The sequence below is a fragment of the Choloepus didactylus genome, chromosome 13 (genome assembly GCF_015220235.1).
Source record: "Choloepus didactylus isolate mChoDid1 chromosome 13, mChoDid1.pri, whole genome shotgun sequence".
Lineage (NCBI taxonomy): Eukaryota > Metazoa > Chordata > Mammalia > Pilosa > Megalonychidae > Choloepus > Choloepus didactylus.
In genome coordinates this window covers 94512075-94531193 of record NC_051319.1, presented here as the reverse complement: position 1 = coordinate 94531193, position 19119 = coordinate 94512075, and the positions used below count along the sequence as shown (strand labels likewise).

At 38.1% G+C, this 19119-nt stretch overlaps 1 protein-coding gene across 6 annotated transcripts in view; it reads right to left on the bottom strand.

Moving 5' to 3' along the window:
• The window catches only part of SLC26A2 (solute carrier family 26 member 2), a 52845-nt gene that overhangs the window by 15785 nt on the left and 17941 nt on the right, over positions 1-19119 (bottom strand). For 2 of the 6 annotated variants that reach the window (XR_005211439.1, XM_037801833.1), the window contains exons 2-4: positions 14161-14334; positions 11771-12497; positions 10220-10324 (exon numbers count right to left, since the gene is read on the bottom strand). Coding sequence is in view for 5 of the 6 variants with exons in the window: in XM_037801833.1 (XP_037657761.1) it covers positions 10220-10324; positions 11771-12472 (807 nt within the window). In the remaining variant the exon portion in view is untranslated. Of the gene's footprint in view, positions 1-5676; positions 10325-11770; positions 12498-14160; positions 14335-19119 lie in introns of those variants that run through there. The other 4 variants (XM_037801828.1, XM_037801830.1, XM_037801831.1 and 1 more) reach the window with 3 other exon arrangements.

Below are 19119 nucleotides of genomic sequence, written 5' to 3'. Positions count from 1 at the left end.
GCTGGACACACCATAAGCACTTCAATAAACATTTGTTAATAAATGGATACACACATGTAATTGCCAAAGCCGCCTTATTTTTAGAGCTCTATCAGGCATTTACCTTACTTGAAAGAGGCTTACAGATAAGTAGGGTTGTCTTCTATTTAAAAGGGTTTGCAGAATTTTTCTATGATTATCATTACCTCAAATATTATTCCAATCAAGATTATAATCTCTGTTCTTTGATAATGAGGAATTCTGAAGTATGCAGTTCAATGTGTTTCCTTCCACCAAAAGTCACTGTGCTCTGTCTTTTTAGCCTCTATTTATACAAGCAGGACTTTAGTATGAAAGGCTTTGTGTAAGTGCCTTGCACATAGTAGGTGTTGAGTAAATATTTACTTAAACTTGCTTTTAAAAAAAGAGAAACCTAATGTTCTTGATTCATTTAACATAGCATATTATTTAGATCTTGAGAGATCGAAGTCATACCCAAAAGAGAGCTTTGCTGTCTAGTTTATATTGACTAAACCTTTGACTCTATTGGACATCAGGGGTTTTGTTTGATGCTTTTTTTTTTTTTTAAACTAGAAGAGATTGTTTTTATCCCTTCTTGGTCTGCTCTCCTCTCAGTTTCTCTTCAGTTTCTTCCTGCCTGTCTGGCCACTCAGCCCCTGCTTAGGGACTTAGTTCTGTCTCAGATGACCAATTCTGACCTTAGGCCAACATACTAGAACTAGGCATCTCCTCAGTTGTGCTGTCATGAGGATAAAAACGTGTACCTGGCACAGAATAAGTGCTATTGTCATTACTATCCGTCCCCATTTGGAACTTAACCAGTACCACCTAGAGGCAGAGACCTGCCTTTCCAGTCTTTTCTTCACTAATACATCTTGAGAGTCAGTGTTCCAGAGCCACCCTGCCTGATCAATAGATGAAAAGGAATTTTACTTGCCCTGCTATAAAGGGGTCTTTCATTCAAAAGAAGGAAGCTAAGATTTACTGGTTGTCTATTATATATCAAGCACTGTTTCATTTATTAAATCTTTTCATAAAATCATATTACAAAATATTACAAAATGACAGCTTGGTAAATTCCAAGGTTACAGACCTATGGAACCAGAGTTGTTCACACTACCTGAGGCCATACTTTAAAGTACTTCATACTTGGAAGTGGAATGTAGTAGCATATTCTGGCCACCAGAGGGTAGAGGGGAGCTACATAAGAATTTAGTCAAGTGAAGAAACAGGGAGCAGCCACTTGTGATTTATCTGATGTGGCAGGGATTGAGAGGGAAGATACGAAAAGAGTGAAGAGACATGGGAGGTAGAACTTGTTCATGTAACCAACTTAGAAATAATGCTGCCTGAGACCACCTAATCCACCCCATTACATGCCTGTCCCTTCAGGAGAGACTTTTTCCAAGCTGTTGATAACCACAGGCCACATAATTGATGCTGGGTAGATGGACATTCTCTGGAAATGAACTAATGTTAGAAAAATAACTACTTACCGAACACAGTCATGTTTGCCACAAGCATTTATTAGACCTTATAATATATCCACCACTGGTCATAGGGGCTATAAGGATGAATTACATGTCCCTGCTCACAAGGAGTTCAGTACAATAGAGGATATAGATTAGGGGGAAATTGATAATATAGAGTGATAAATGCTGTTTTAGAGAATATGCAGAGGATAGATATGAGTAGAGTGGTGGAGCTCAAAGGGACTTCTAAATGAGAGAAGAGGAATTCAGTAGGAAATGTTGTCAAGAGCAAGGGACATCTGATAAGTACCCGTAAGAAGGAGTAGAATTTGGCAGCTAGGGCTGGGAGGCAACTCCTGGCAGAAGGAACAGCATATATATAGGCATGGAGTTATTTTTTTAAATTGCACATTTGGAAACATCTAAGATCAGAGGTTGGTATGTCAAGCAAAGGTTGTATGGCATGACAGGAGGCTGGAGATGTAAACAAGGGCAAAATTTTTAAGATTTTATAGGCTAGACCTTTAATTTTGAACTTATCCTGAAAACACTGGTAAATCACTAGCAAAATAGTGATGGTCAAAAAAAATTTTAATAGTGTGGAGGCTGGATTGTAGAGAAGCAGATAAACTAGTTAGGCTATTGCAGAGACTGTCTCTAAAGAGAAATGGCGAATGTTTAGGGCAGGAAAGAGATGTTGGATTTGAGACACACTAGCTTTAGCATGGGACCTGAGGAAGATTCTAGAAATTCCAGATTCCTGGCTTAAGTGGCTGGGTCACACCATGATCAGGATAGATAACAGGAAGGGAAGAAAAGTTTGTTTGGGGGTGTGTTGCATGTGAGGTGCCTCTGAGCTTCCAGCTGGAGATTTATACATAGATAAATATGCATGCTGGTTGGTATTCCAGAAAGGTCAGGCTGGAGATCTTGTTTGGCTGCTATTTGCAAGCAGATAGTAAGGCAATCGAAGATGCAGATGTAGTCACCTGGAAACAGCCTGTAACACAAGGTGTTCACAATATGGGGTCCATGAACCAACCCTTTTATAATTGTGTATGTATATCCATCTACATGTAGTTTTTCTAAGAAGAGGTACTTTCATCAGAGTCCCAAACTGATCTAAAAATTAAGAACAAGCTCTATTGCTAAATTAAGGAGAGAAGATGCCAAGAATACTAGCATTGAAAGGACAGATGGAGGAAGCAGAGCCCTCTGAGATGGGTGAAGGAGATGCTAGAGAACAACTGTAAATGCACTTCACAGGGCTCTGGAAACCAGGTGCTGTGCGCACAGACAGGGTGTGTACAGAATGCTAAGGCTGGAAGGGCCCTTAGAAAGCCACTCAGTCTAACTCTGTCACTCTGTAAGGTAAGTGGGGGACAGAATGCCCAGGGTTATAGAAATACTGCAGAAAGAATACTGAAAACTGTCCTTCACTTTATACCCACATTCCTACTTCTTTCACAGAATTGAGAGAGGCAGAAGGAAGAAGACATTCTAGGAGAGGCTACAGGGCAGGTATGGAAAGAGGTTGGTGATGCAGATAATTCCTTACAAAGTTTTATGCTCCATAGTAAGGAATTCCACTCCTAGTTCTTTCACTTATTCATCATAAAAGTGTTACTTTCAATTTACAGCTGGGGAAAATGTGGTTCAAAGGTCACTTGCTAAAGTTCAGAGTTAAGGACAGTAGTAAAACACCAGTCAGATTTGGGTTTTCTGATTCCAAAATAGTATAGAATAAGAGCCATGTGATCTGAGAACTGGAAGGATCCTCAAGCAATCTTATCTTCCTCCCCTCTTCACTGATGAAAAAATTGAGTCCCCAAAGGGCTAAATGACTCATTCTGGGCCACAAACAAAAAAGAAAAAAATAAAACAAATACTTTATATCTTTCTATGAGTGCAGATCTTTTTGTTATAGTTGGGAAAAAATGATGACTGAATCACTCTACAAATGTAAAAGAGATAATATTCTAAAACACACTGGTAACCTAATGCATTCTTAGAACCCTGCTTGCACTCAAATAATCTAGACACAGAAAATGGAGACTGTAAGAATATAGTTAACATTTTATTAGAAGACAAAAGAAATGACACCTGTGGATCTCAACACATTTATAGAATCTTATATAATAAACATCACAAACACATCCTTTTAGAAGACCTGCTATTAACGCTCCACCCTTCCCAATAAGTTGCCATCTATTAACAACTCATCCTCATCCCATAAGAGTTAAACATGATTTATATGGAATACCAAGGCACTTGCTTTAATTAAAAAAAGACATAATAGTATAAAACATGTTCCCAAAAGTCATCAGCCTTGAATTTTTAAAAAAAGGCAGTATACATTTTTGGTGAATAGACAAGACTGAGAATTTAGACTCATTCATCTGTCACCCTGATATCTTGATTTGTATACAAAGTTACAAAGGAGACAAGAAAAGGTAGCATGTTCTATAGACTGGTATGTTCACAAACATTCATATCTGAGAAATGGAAACATGGCAGCTCAAACCACAATTTCCAACTGATTTGGACTGAAAAAACAAGGTTTGATTCTGAGTATCTTAATATTTTAGGGATGCAGGGTGGGGTGGGGGTATACAGCCTCCCCCAAATAAGTTTATTAAAGCTTCAGTTAAAAAGACCTTTCTGGCTTAGGCAGCTTGTCTATTTGCCAACTAAAAAACCTTCAGTCAGAAATTTTGTCGTTTGTATTTTTTACTAAGACATCAATTATTTGGCTTTTGCCACAACCATTACTCAAGCCCAAGCAATATTATACAGGGTTCCAGTGCAGACTTACAAACATGGTATCTCCAGTAAAGCTATTTAGTGTCCTTCATTATTTCAGGTTTCAGAAGTCAGTAAGTTCTCCTTCTGATTTTGAACCACTAAGATAAGAATAAAATCCACATCAAAGAATCCACTGTTTAGGATGCTTATCTTTCCAACTACATTTAACACGTTTACTTTAAAATTTCAGTTGCAAAACATTTTTTGAAAAATAGTTGTTCTCAGGATAAAAATTACTTTATAAAAATAAATTTTCCCTACTCCCTCATCTAAAGTCTCCATTCTTAAAATTAGTAAAAATTCACCTTTCACTTATAGTACTTGTATGGTATTTTACTTTAATATATAGGCTATAATAGCCAACCAGCTGATGTGTTTTCTTGGCCTGTTCCCTTAGCATTTTTATTCTTGTAATTAGCAAATTAATGATTCCATTCATGACTTTCTAAAAACTTTATACAAAAAGAAAGAGAAAGAAAGAGAAAGGAAGGAAAGGAAGGGAGAGAGGGAGGGAGGGAGGAAAAGCCAAATTAGTTCAGAGCCCAAAAACTTTCTGGATCCATTTTCATCCTATTTTCAGTTTTTAAAGCTCAGTTTCAAATAAGGCATCCCTAGAGCAGACAAAACATTAGCAAGGGGAACCAAAAAAACAAACAAAAAAACATTAAAGAACAGAAAAATTAAGCAAAGTCTAAATCCTGTCCAGATTTTTACCATTTCATTGTGGAATAAATCTGAATAAACTGGCAGCATCACTGCCTCCTTGCTTGCCTCCTGCCCAGATCTCAGTCAAGGCTGGGCTCAACTCTCTCCATAACATGCACCTCTCTAATTGCCCTGGTGTGTTATCTAGTACAGTTACCATACAGCCCATCTACTAGATATAATAACATACTCCCAGCACCTGACCCAGGGCTCTAGTGTCCTAGGTAATTCCTCAGGTAGTATTTGAAGTAATATCTACATTGAAGCAGAAAGAACTTAAGGCTCATCTATAGCAATACATTTCAAAATTAATATATAGGGAAACAACTTATTAAGCACATTAATAAGGATCAGAGAGCTTGAATCTGTCATAACTTCAAGATTCAATGTAAGTTCCCAGGAAATTTATTATAGCCTGATAGTGAAAGTGTTTTTAAATGACCTTTAAAACATTTACTAATACCCCTTAAGAATTACTATTCTTGTTAAAAGACAGTCATTAGAATTAAAATAGTGCAATGAACTCATGTAACACCACTATACATTTTTAAAAGTCACCATTAACTATACTGGTAAACTGACCAATACATTCTGGCTTCAGTGTCTACCATTGTTCAAAAGCTAAGTCAAGACTATCTAAATCTGACCTTGTTTTCCTTTGGTCGCCACCCCCCCCCCACACCCCTCCCTTTTTAAAAGCCATTATCAACCAGAAACCTGCCAGTTTTATTACCATCAGAGGCACAAATAATAAGTACCATAGTCATTCAGTTTAGATGAAATACACAGTGCTCAGTAGATCAACCTGGGCTTTTGCCACAACCCTGGCTACCGTGTGCTCCTCAGCTCTCTCAGTTTTGATGAATCTGTGACACTCCCTTTCCAGAAACAGAATCCAGTTCTGACCTTGCTTCCCAACAGCTCCTAATCCCAGTCTTCCTACTGTGGTGGAGTTAACAAATGATTGGATCCTATTCAACTGGGTCCCTCTTCTCCAGCTCTAAGGGTCAGATACAGTCATTTCAATGGTCTATTTCCTTCATCCCTCTCTAAAATGTTGACCTTAGTCTATTTGTACATTGGTACACTCCATCCCTCTGGTTGTAAAAAATTTAAAAATAAATAAATCACCTTGTTGAGGAGTTTTACACATCATGAGTGTATAGACTATATTTCAATTAAACGACAAATGTTTTAAGATATCCAGAATCTTGTATATTTGTCAATAAACAAGAAGAAAATGCTTCATTTAGAGTAAGCAAGATATTTAAAATAACAATATAGTGCACAAAATACCACTTAAAAGAACTAAAGTCCAAACCCTTGAGCAAGAAAGCAAATGCAAACTTTAGTTTTTGTTGGTGAATTAGACTTTGGTTCCAGGTTTGACTGCTTCAATACCAGCAGTCAAAAAATTTTATCAACATATAAGTCTAGAAAGATCTTCACTCAAGAAGAGAGTATGAAATGTAAATTCTAGTGAGATCTTAAATGTTTTCACAAATAGCTATTAATGAACTACTAAAAGCAAAATCTTGTTTGTTTGGATGGGAGTGTTACAAACCTGAACACAATTTAAGAATTTGCTAATCGCATAAAGCTCAGAATTGTTTATATCCTTGTATGGATAGAAATGAGGTAAAGGGGAAATCATATTACTTCATCCTAATAAGGGATTTTCCAAATTCTTTTTTTACTGGACTGACTGAATTTTTTTTGCTGTTGGTGTTTGTTAAATTATAGAATTGCCTTAAACATGTACTCATTACACCCTATCACAGGACATCTGAGATCTATAATAGTCTCAATTCAATCCTGGCTTGGAAGAGAGGTAAGAGGGATTAAAAACAAACAACTGACCAAGATACTGTGATTTTACTATTCACAAGGCTTAATAGAAAGTATATTGGCTAGAAACACAAAAAACACAAACAGAAGTACCAGCAATTTATGTTTTTTAAATTCTGGACCTAAAAGTTCTAAAGGATATCAAAATTCAGGGCACAATTACATTTAACTACAAAGTTAATCACTTGAAAGACAGAAATCCAGTTTTTCTACTAAGAAACCACTTTGATGTGAAAATGGAAAGGTATTTATTCCAAGTAAAGAGATGAGCAGAACTCTACCAATAGAAAAGCAATGCTAGCAGTTTAAGGAGCCAGAAAGCTAAATTGCCAATTTATCTGTATACATTTAATATAGACTTAATACACATAAAATTTGCCTCATAAATATTTAAAACTGCTTAGAAATAGGAGCAGGTTAAATAAGTGATTTTGGATTTTTGGAATTTTTATTTTTTTTGTTTGAAAAGACATGACTAAATGGTTCAATCTCACATAAATTAGTCCCCTATTCCTGAGTTTGGAGAACTGCTTTTTTCTCACTTGTCTAGTTCCAGATACAGAACTTGAAGCTTTCAATATTAGATATTCTTGCTTTTCAAAGGAAACGGTTCTTCAATTCACAACCTGTGGTCAGCTATCATAAATAGTACACACATATAATGTAGGCTTTATGAATGTGATACTTCTAAATCCTCTTGCATAAGGTTTTAGGTGATCCGAAGAGTTAAAAGTTGTCATTGTCATCAATATTTATTGTACATCAGTAGGGTGCAGCATGGCAGTAAGCATCAGCTTTGTTTTCACTAAAACATCTACAAATTAATTATTGATGTCCTTTTGGGAGGCACTCGATCACTTTTGTGCATTCTCTTCCATTGGCTACAAAGAATTTTTCTTGCAAAGTAAAGATGAGCAGTAGCTTCTGTTTGTGAAAGGCTGTAAATCCCCAGTGGACCCTTTCTGAAATGTCATGGGAAAAAAAATATCCACTGCTAGGTAAATCAGTTCTTAAGGGAGACTGTCAATCATTCTTTTTCACAATGTATCCTCGACAGTTTGCCTCAAGCTCATTTAAAATGATGCTGAGATGCTGAGTCAGTATTCTGCCTTTTATGGGCAAGGTTGTCACTAGTAATGAGACATCACAGTTTAGGACAGATATCATGGGAAATACACTAGACAACTGAAAGTTAAAATACAGTGTAACGGCAGAGAAATCCTCAGAGACAGAGATAAGAGAAAGAACTCCCATTATTTTTGTTGGGTTTGAAGAGTTCTTTGCTTACCTAGTTACCCTAAACAAAAAGGCATGACTTTAAAAAGTCAAATATATTACAGGAAGTATTCTGTGTAATGCCAGGCTGGGTGTCAGGATGTCACAAAGTGATTCTCTGCCTTGAGGAGAGGCATGGTGCTTTCTTACTAAAAGCCAGAGATCCTATTGCCATCTGGGGGATGGAGAAGAATAAGAACAAAGCTGTCGAGGAATAACCTTGTGTTCCAGAATCCCCCTGACCTGCTGGTACAAGAATAAGCATACCATATCCCCTGCTTCCTTCCCCTCCCTCTCCACAGGGCCATACAAAACAGACTTCAGCACTTTTAATGCAAATCTCAAGTTGACCCCTTTGCCCCCTGGAGAACGCATATCCCCTAAAACAGGATGGTAGTTAAGTTTTGGTGTCACTTTACAGTTCAATTCAATTCAATGCAATAGATATTTATTGCATTGCAAGAATACCTGATATCTGCAAGAAAACTTGAAATCACAGCATTTTCTTCTTTGATTCTGTCTAGCTATAAGTTCTGCTACATGTATGTAAATACAAAAGCCATTAACTTCAAAGGAAGAATAATATCAAGCCAATAGGTTAAAATTTCAAGTATGCAGCATTTTCCATGGAAGTGAAAAATATTCCTCACTAGAAATTTTAACCTATTGGCTAGATGTTATTCTTTCTTCCACCCACTTTCTCAATCACTGGCAAGGTTCACATCATTGGGAACACATATCCCTTTCTGAGTTTGAGATTCCACTGCAAAAGCCACTGCCTCGTGTAAACTATAGAACAGGTTTTCTTCTTCATTTTTGCAATACTCTCCCCTAGCCAGGGAATCCCTCACAGAGGGATTGCACTGAGCCAGCAGAACCTGGATGCCAATGGCGTCATAATCTCTGCGAACTTCCTTCAGTGTATGGATCCCTGCTGTATCTAAATATTGTATTGCACTGCAGTCAATCACTATTGTATGAAGCTCCACATGATCACGGGAAAGATGCATTGAAACTTTATCCTGGGTTCCGCTGAAAGTCACTATTTCCTCTTTGATCTTTCTCTTTTCTGCCTTCTTCTGAGCTGCCTTTACTAAGATGGGGTTGAGAGTTTTTTTGTATAAAGCAGATTTAAAATATTCTTTGTTAATATAGTAGAGAGGGGCTACAAAACGGAAAATCTTGATGCCTGGCTTAATCTGAAGGTTCTTATAAGCAGATGTGGATTCAAAGACTTCAGACTCTTCCACCATACCAAGCAATGAAACCTTTGGCTTCTGAGTGCGGAGGATGACACAAAACATAGAAAAACAAACCCCAACAAGCAGACCTATTTCAGTACTTATCAGTGCAGAGGATAGCATAGTAACAAACCAGATAACTGTATCCACTCTGCTAAGCCTCCACATCTTGGGCAGATCCCTAAATTTACGTAGGGCTCCCCGGAGATTTACAAGAGTGATCACACCAAGGACACTTTTCTGAAGAGAATAGAATAAAGGAGCTATTACCAGGAGGACCAACAGAAGAACTAGGGCTGTCACCACACTAGAAAGCTGAGTTTGGCAGCCTGTTGATTCTTTAACCAACGTCTTTGCAAGCGCTGCACTAGTAGTAAAGCAGTGGAAGAAGGAAGGAATGATATTGCAAAAGCCAATGGCATACATTTCCTGATTTGCTCTGACTGTGTAGCCATGTTTCTTGGCAAACATCTCAGAAAGTGATACAGTGATAGCAAAACCAATGATTGAGATAGCTATTGCATCGACAGCTACACTAGGAATTAGATTCCAGTCTGGTGCTTTGGGTAGCATAAACCCAGTAGGAATATGCCCAGAAATACTGGAGTTGTACTTCTCATTTAGTTTTCCGAAATGAGAGGCTAATGTAGCTGCCACGACTACAATGAGTTCAGTAGGAACTGGTGCCTTAAGCTTGGACTTGAAGCGCTCGTTGAGTTCTTTGCTTGGCACAAGAACCAAAAGGCACAAAAGGCTGGTGATGAGATCACAGAGATTGGTCTTATGGATGTTTCTGAAGATATGTATCCAAGTAGTGATGAGTGAGCCCACACCCTTACTCCGAGGAATGCTGAGCCCAAGGAGATACTTGACCTGAGATGTAAGAATAGTGAAGGAAGCACCGGTGGCGAATCCACTCAGCAAGGCATCTGAGAGGTAGACAGAAACAAAGCCCACTTGAAAGAAGCCCATCGCTACCTGGAAGGAAGAATATACAAGTGTTAAAGATAAATGTAAAAGAGCTTCTAAATCTTATGTAACCCTGACATTTATTTTCACGAAGACATATTATCAGATGACCACAGAGTATCAGAGCTAGATAAAAGGCAATCATATGTCAATCCTCTCATTTTACAAAGAAAGGAAACTGAGGCTCAGAAGGCTAAGCAACTTGCCCAAGGTCACATTAGCCCACATTAGACAAGAACCTAGGATTCTTATCTTCTAGTACAGTATTTCTTAATTAAACTTGAGTAAAGAATAGTCAGACCTCTTTTAAAAAGAAAAAAATTCTCACAGACCTATGAGAAAACATCTAAACATTCAAACTGGAAAAATTCTTCTAATTAAGAAACCATGTATTTTCTTTAACAAATTATTACTGTAAATGTGAAATTTTAATTGGTAAAACAAAGAACTGAATTCACATCAAACTATATTTACACTTTAAAATTATTGTAGAACTCTCTCTGATCTAACCTTATACTGAAAAACTGTTCTCATCCACCGATGCCATAGTGCCTCCTATATTAATAATAATTTTGCATCTTCAAAGATGAAACACTTTTATTTCTATTTTTCTCTTCCCAATAATTCTTCAGAACTCTACTGTTCTTTTCCTCATTCTTGTTGAGGCACATTAAATAAAAAGCAAAATGGAGTTTGAGGAGCACAACTCTTCTTTACACCACCTTCCCTTCTCCCTCTCCCTCATTCAAGCACCAAACAAAGTAAACTACTGTTCCTCTTCTCTTGTTGGTTCCAAATGCCTGTAATAGAGAAGAGGCTGTTTTAACACCAGCTCTGACTCCTGGATGCCAAAAGACAGGGGCATGATGATTATGCCAGATTAGTGGATTCTATGGAAGACCCAAGAAGAATTTCCTTTCTATCCTTTCTCCCAGCTAATAATATAAAATAGTGGTTCTCAACTCTTCCCCTCCCTAACAACCCAAGAGAACTACTATGATCAGTAAGTCACTCACCAGAGCAGCAATTCTAAATGAAGGGGAAAATTCTGCATTCCTCTCCCAACCCCATTCTGTTACCCTTCTGCCTGATTTCTTGTCGTTGACTGTACCAACAACCAACCATGTATAATCTTAAACAAAGCTAACATTTCCTGACGTATGAAACTAAAGAGTTGTAGTAGCTGGTCTGAGGTTCCTTTCTGGTCTAAATTTCTACAACCGAATAATTAAAATATGGCTGACTGAAATCCACTGGGTAAGCAAGAGGCAGCCTTACATTACCTGTGAAGTAGACAGACCGGGGTTTGAATTCTAACTCCACCCCTCACATACCTTGAACATTCAATAAATGATAGCTTTAATTATTATGATTTCTAAAATCCTATAAAGCTCTGAGATTTCATGTATAACAATTACCTTGCCAGAAACAACCATTTGCTCCATTGTTTCTTACCTGATAAATTCCAGCCATAAAGGTTACGGTACTGCCAACTCTAATTGCATAGCAACTTTTGTCACATATCCCATCTAATGTCTGGTTTAATAGTACGCTACCATTTGAATCCATTCCTACAGAAGCAATATGGACAGTCTCATAGCCAGCTTTGTGTAGTTCTCGGTCAACTACCTCACCAATCATAAGGCACAGTACTCCAAAAATGCCCACAGAGATATGACGGGAGGTACCTAATAGGAAATAAATGATGCTAGCAAAAAAGGATGTGTACAGACCATAAACAGGTTCCTGGCCAGCCAACAGAGAATAAGCAATGGACTGGGGCACCAATAAAATGCCCACAATCAAGCCAGACATCAGATCTCCCAAAATGTTTTTCTTCAGATCATATTTGGGGAGCCAGTGCAAAACAGGAAGGAAACCAAAAATCGTATTTTTGGCTTTGGTTGGGCTGCACTGGCAATTCTTCTGTAATTTTTTGATGACAAACTGCTTGATATTAGTATGCAATTGCTCTTGAGGTTCAATATGGATCCTAGAATGAGGTCTATGTTGATCACTGGCCCCGAATTGCTTGAAGTGGGTAGTTGATTCTTCTTGAGGCTCTGGATGGATCCTAGACTGAAGACTGTACTGGTCATTTTCTTCAGATGAGTCCCTGGGTGAAAGGTCATGTTGCTCTTTACTTTCCAAGGACATTTCTGGAGATTGATGCTTCTGCTTCCTACCCCAGAGAAAACACCAGTGTTAACTAATTTAAGTAATTAACAGTCCTACTTGTCATTCATGAGAGTTAAGAGGAGTTCAGTTTTGGGATAGGTAGGTATCTTATATCCACTTTCCATAGTTGAGACTTATTTGTCTCGGTCAGGGTAAAAAAAAGACAAGAACCAGACATAAGCAGCAAAGTCAGAAATTCTTCTCCGTCTCGGCCTGCTTTCCTGCAGTCCTCACCCCCACCCCCCCAAAAAATTGTGTCAGGGTAGCCTGTGTCCTCCCTTTCATATACTATCAATGCTATCAATTGTCTTCTCCCCAGGTTTTTCACCTCCTTGGTCTATTGCAAGATAGATTCCAGTCTCACTCACTCACCTCTACCTGCCAATCCCTGAAGCAAGGAAGACGGTTGTTCTTTTTTTTGTTTTGTTTTGTTTTGGGGGAGGAAGGTCCCTTTTAAAATAACCCACTAATTGTTGAGAATAAATAGAAGAAAAGGTGGATGATAGAGTAAATCCTAGTGGCAGTAAAGAGAAACCAGGAGAGTATGAATTTGGGTCTTTGAAAAGCACTCCTTTGATAGGAAAGGAGACAGAGAAATTGATGAGAAGGTGTTAAAGTGAAGAAAATGGGGCAAGTGTATAATATGTACTCTGGAAGGTTCTGGTCTATTCCACTGTGTTCTAATATGAAGTCATCAGCCCTTTGAGCAGGGCCCACAGTTATATAAGGAAAGATTTGCTTTACTGTTCTAAATACACACTCTGAAACACAGGTTGAATGGAGGATAATGTTGCCCTGAACTTCCACTTGGAAGTTGTCTTGCATCTCTGGTTCCTTAACTACAAGTACTAGTCCAGTAATACCGATGACTAGAAACTATAGGAAAATAAAGGAGGTAAAAAAAAGAGAGGAGGTGGAAAAAAAGAAAAAAAAAAAAAAAAAAGCCTTGTAATGGGAATAAAAGACGAGGAAAAAGAACCAGGCTCTCAAAGGAGTACAATATAAATTGTTTACCAAATACTTCAAGAATCAGTGCCTTTTGTGTAGCTGTTTAGCTTAGAATGGCCATCCTCCTCTCTGCCTGTCAAGATTCTAATCATTTTTAAAAACCTAGTTAAAATGCTACCTCTTCCACAAAGCACTAGTCAATCTCCCCTAGCCCAAATGAATAATTACACTCTCTGTGTCCCAAAGCATTTTAGATCTCTATTATAGTGCTCACCACACTCCCGTGTGCTCCTGGAGAAAACATCTTATTCACTATTATAATTAATCCTCATTGGATATAATATAGTAACTCTGAGATAGCAGGCTTACAAAGGTTTGAATGAACAAAAAACAAATGAATAAACAAATTCATGACTGTGGCCAGGCACAGATAAACTATATGCATTAGATGAGGACCCAGGAAGCTTCCTATTATGGACTGACAGAAAAATGGGCCCTTGTGAGGTTCTATAAACCTAGCATTGCCAAGATGCCACAGTCCAGTACCCATGACCCATTCAAGAATGCAATACATATAAAAGTAACCCACACTTATTCTGTTTAGGATGAAGGGGCTATAACTGGTCATCTTGCTGAACAAGAGTAAAATAAAAGTCAGTTATTTAATGGTCTGGTGAAGTAGATAAGGAAGAAAAGAATAAATTTAGATAACCACTGACCCCGAGGAAATCAATCACATTGGTGGGTACACACAGCAGCTCTTCTTCAATGGGACTGGTCTGTAACCCTTTCCACTTCCTGCTTTCAGGCCAAGCTGACTTGAATGCAATTCTTATGTCCCTCTATATTGGAGCAGATGTTGGTGATTTCTGGGTCAAAATGCTTTTCCAAACCTAAGATATATAAAAGAGGCATGAAAAATACCAAATTCATATATTTTCCTAGATAGCTGCTTTATGGGAGGAAAAAGATAAAAACTAATGCTAGAAAGTAAAGCAGAGATGGAAACTCCACGGGAGAATCAAATAGAAATGCTAAAAGAGAAAACACAGTAACAAAGATGAAGAATGCCTTCGATAGGCTCACCTGTAGACTTGACATAGCCAAAGGAAAAAAAAAATGAACTTTATGATAGGTCAGGAGAAATTACCTAAACAGAAACGCAAAGAGAAAAACAAAACTGAAAAAACAACAGCAGTGTAATAGAATATGCAAGAGCTGCAGGACATATCAAATAATCTAACATACACATAATTTGAATCCCAAAAGTAGGGAATGAGTGAAACAGGAATAGGAATGAAGAGTCAGAGAAGTAGAATAAATGAAATAAAGAAATAAGACTGTCCATCCACCTTTTCCATGATCAGTAGAGGAAGGTGTCAAATTACCAAAGGACCTCCCCTGATAATTGTTAAACATGGCAAAAGTTGGATCCAAAATAATTCAAATTAGGGAAAAATACATCTAAGACCATAGGGAGAAATGTTTGGTAAGAGACCTCATGGTGATTGTTCTAAAGGAACAGGGAGCCAAAGAATGAGAAATGTCACAAGGCTGAGAGAAACGGGACAGCTAAGAAGCTACCAGTGCTGAATCACAGGGTGGGATTCAGAAGCATCAGAAGCATCAGAAGCATGCACAAGACTGCTGAAGGTTGAGGTTGTGAAGCAACTTGACCATTCTACCCTTAAAACATTTCATTTAATGGCAGATTTTTTTAAAAGTACATTATAATTTTTAAATGAGACAGTTCCATGTGTCACATAAGTCTTTTATGCCTCCATCTTTTCTTTGCTACTAAACTTGTCACAGGAAGATAGGGAAGTGAAAGGAAATCTGTAGTATTAGTGGTAGTATAAATTAACCTTGTTCATGAAAAGAAAAATAGACTGAAATTCCCACAGCAAAACAAATGTACATTTTAAAAATAAAGCTTCTTTTAAAAAAACAATACATCTTCATTATAAAACTTTTGAAAAATACAGAAAAGGTAGGGAAAAAAATCAGTTGTCCCATCACCAAGCAGTTTTCTATGCTTGTTTTCTATGTAGTTTTTTCTTGGTGATGGTTTTGAATTGGCTGTGATCCTGTTCTCTCCCCAGTAGGCATTAAAAAATATAGGCTGTTCAAAGTTATCAAAACATCAATGTAAATTCTTCTTAATGAAAATAAAGTAAGGTCTTTATGTTTAATGGGTTCTTAAATAGTAGAGATCACTAAAATAAATTAAATAAGAAGCTTTTAGGACTTGACCTCTCTGGGCCTCAGTTTCCTTAACTGAAAAACAAAGGCAGAATAGATTTCTCCCATATGCTTCAGATTAGGAATTGAATCATTGTGACATTGATAATTATGATGGAATTCCTCAGAAGATGTCGCATAATGGGGCAGGGAGGGGCACTCTCTAAATGAAACAATGTCTATTTTTGGTTAGTATTTGCAGCATACACTATTTTTTTGGGGGGGCGGGCTTTTATAAAGGGGATTTATTAGGTTACAAATTTACAGTTCTAAGGCCATAAAAGTGTCCAAACTAAGGCATCAACAAGAGGACACCTTCACTGAAGAAAGGCAGATAGCATCTGGGGTTCCTGTCACCTGGGAAGGCACACAGCCAGAGTCTGCTGGGCTTCTCCTGGAGTTAGCTTCTGGTTTCCGTTGCCTTCCCCAAAATCTCTAGGCTTCTGCCTTAGCTCCTCTCTCTCTGAGCTCCTGTGCATCTTGCCTGTTTCTCTCTAAGCGTCTGGGGGTCGTTTCTTAGTTTCCCCCAGGCAAACTCTGGATTTCATCTCTTAGCTTCTCTCCTGGTTCTGGTTTCAACAGCTGTCTCCAAAATGTCTCTGGGCATTTTCTAAGATTCTCTCTTTTCAAAATGTCTCTGCCTTTTAACCTCTCTTAGAGGACACCAGTTAACTAATTAAGACCCACCTTGAATGGGCAGAGTCACATCTCCATGGAAACAACCTAATCAAAAGGTCCCATCCACAATAAGCCTGCACCCACAAGACTGGATTAAAAGAACAGTGGCTTCACTTGGCAGGTGAACTCACTGCCCTCCCCTCTACATGGGACATGACTCCCAGGGGTATAAATCTCACTGGCAATGCAGGACATGACTCCCAGGGATGAGCCTGGGACCCAGCATTGTGGGATTAAGAAAATCTTCTTGACCAAAAGGGGGAAGCGAAATGAAACAAAATAAAGTTTCAGTGGCTGAGAGATTTCAAATGGAGTCAAGAGGTCACTCTGGAGGGCATTCTTATGTGCTACATAGATATCCTTTTTCAGTTTTTAGTGTACTGGAATAGCTAGAAGGAAATATCTGAAACTGTGGAAATGCAACCCTGTAGCCTTAATTCTTGAAGATGATTGCATAACTATGTAGTTACATGGTGTGATTGTGTGATTTTGAAAACCTTGTGGCTCACACTCCCTTTATCCAGTGTATGGACAGATGAGTAGAAAAATGGGGAAAACAAAATGAAAAATAGGGTGGGATAGGGGATAGAATGCTTTGGATGTTCTTTTTTACTTTTATTTTTATTCTTATTTTTATTCTTTTTGAAGTAAGGAAAATGTTTAAAAATTGATTGTGATGATGAATGCACAACTATATATTGGTACTGTGAACAGTTGATTGTACACTGCTGATGACTGCATGGTATGTGAACATATCTCAATGAAACTGAATTTAAAATAAAAAAATTAAAAAAAAAAAAAGAACATGGCTTTGTGGGGTACATAATAGATTCACACCAGCACACATGTGTATCTATTAGTCAAAAAATAAAATAATTTTAAACATGACATTAAAAAAGAAGAAGAAATCAAAACATCTTTGCATTCTTACTCTAAGGCTAGATCCTAGATGATGAATGAGCACACCTCACACAAAGGCAGCAACATAATTTAGTTTACCTAATTGCTGTGAACATTCAGACATGGATTAACTGTATATGCATTCTATTATAATGCCCAATTCCAAAACAGTACTTAATTCTCATATGCACAGAATGTAAATGTAAGAATGAAGAGTTCATTTTGCTCAAACCTTTCATTTTAAACACAAAAGAAAATCAAATGAGAAAAAAGTATCCACACCGGGACGGCCAAACTTTTTCTGTAAAGGACCAGAGAGTAAATATTTTAGGTTTTGTTAACAATATAGGGGTCTCTGCTGTACATTCTTCTTTGTTTTTTCATCACTTTAAAAATTTCCCCCCTTTCAAAACAGCAAAGACTACCACACCACTGCATCAAGTTTGCTGTACTGATCTAGACAACCATACCATTGCATCAAGAAAACACACACACACAAAGGATGTGTATTAATGTCACTTTAAACTTTTTTTAATGATCCTAAATTTACTTCCTCTTAAATCCAAAATTGTTCTTTGTAACAGTGTCTACAAGGTGAGCAAAAGAACCTCCTCTAAGACCGGAACTACACTCAGATAAAAATCAGGAATTTATTACAAAGTATTTCCTTTAAATAATATACTACTACCTGACAATTTTCAAAGTGAGCAGCCATAATGAGCTTTTCCCCATAAAGTTATCTTCTAAGTTTTCAAGGATGGATGGTTCATGCTCTGGTGGATACGTTTGCTTTAGCCAGTCCATCCAAGACAATCCCACAAGTCACTGAATCTTTTCCTCATTGAATTTGCCCATTTTTTTTGGAATTCATTCACTTCAGGATCATTCAAGGCATCAAATTAATGCAGACTTTTCCTGTAAGGACTCTAATAAATTTTGAGTCTAATTTTTCCCCTGGATCACAACTTCTTGTCACTAGTTTGAGAACCGGAAGAAAAGGTCTGACATCACAGAGTCTTCTTGTTTCATCTCCTAGTAGCACTTATACAGCAGTTTGAGTCACACATGCAAACATACAGGAGTCAATTTCCATAAGAAGGTTAAACACTGGGTATTTGTGAACTTGTTTCCATAACATGTGCTTACTATGCGACATGGTAGCTTCTCGAGGTACCTCCAACTGGATACATAACCCGTGGGCAGGAAATCCACAGATATGGAACCACCAGATGTGATCTGTGAATCCACTGCCCAGATGTCAAGGATGTCTGCCATATCAGGAGGCATCATGAAACTGAAGCACATTCATAACCATAGGACCCTCAAAATGTTGGCCCCCATTTCAGTCTTTTAGGAAAACAGATGGCATTACTTATCTCTAAAAGGTGAAGGTTTTCATGGAAGACTTTTTGAGAATCAGCTGTTCCGCCGCTGCCACCTCCAGGCTCAGGGTGTGCGGTCAGCAGCGCCAGTTACCGCCATTGCCCGCTCGGGCGTCCCCACCCCCCACCTCTCCCAGTCACCCCCCACCTGCCCCGCACGGCGCTACACCCTCCTGCTGCCCATTGCCATGGCCTGCTCTGCCGCTGTGGCACCGAGCGACAGAGCACGCACGTGCCGCCGCCGTGCCTGCGCGTGCGTGCCAGCATATACCTTTTTTTTTTTTTAGTTTTATACCATGGTATGTTTATTTTATTTATTTTTTAATTTTTATCTTGAAATAATTTCAAACATATAGGACGGTTGCAAATACAATACAAACCCCATACAGAGAACTCCAACACCTCCCCACCCCCAGATATCTGTATCTACCAATTTTACATTTTGCTACCTTTGCAGTTCCTTCCTTCCTTCCTCCC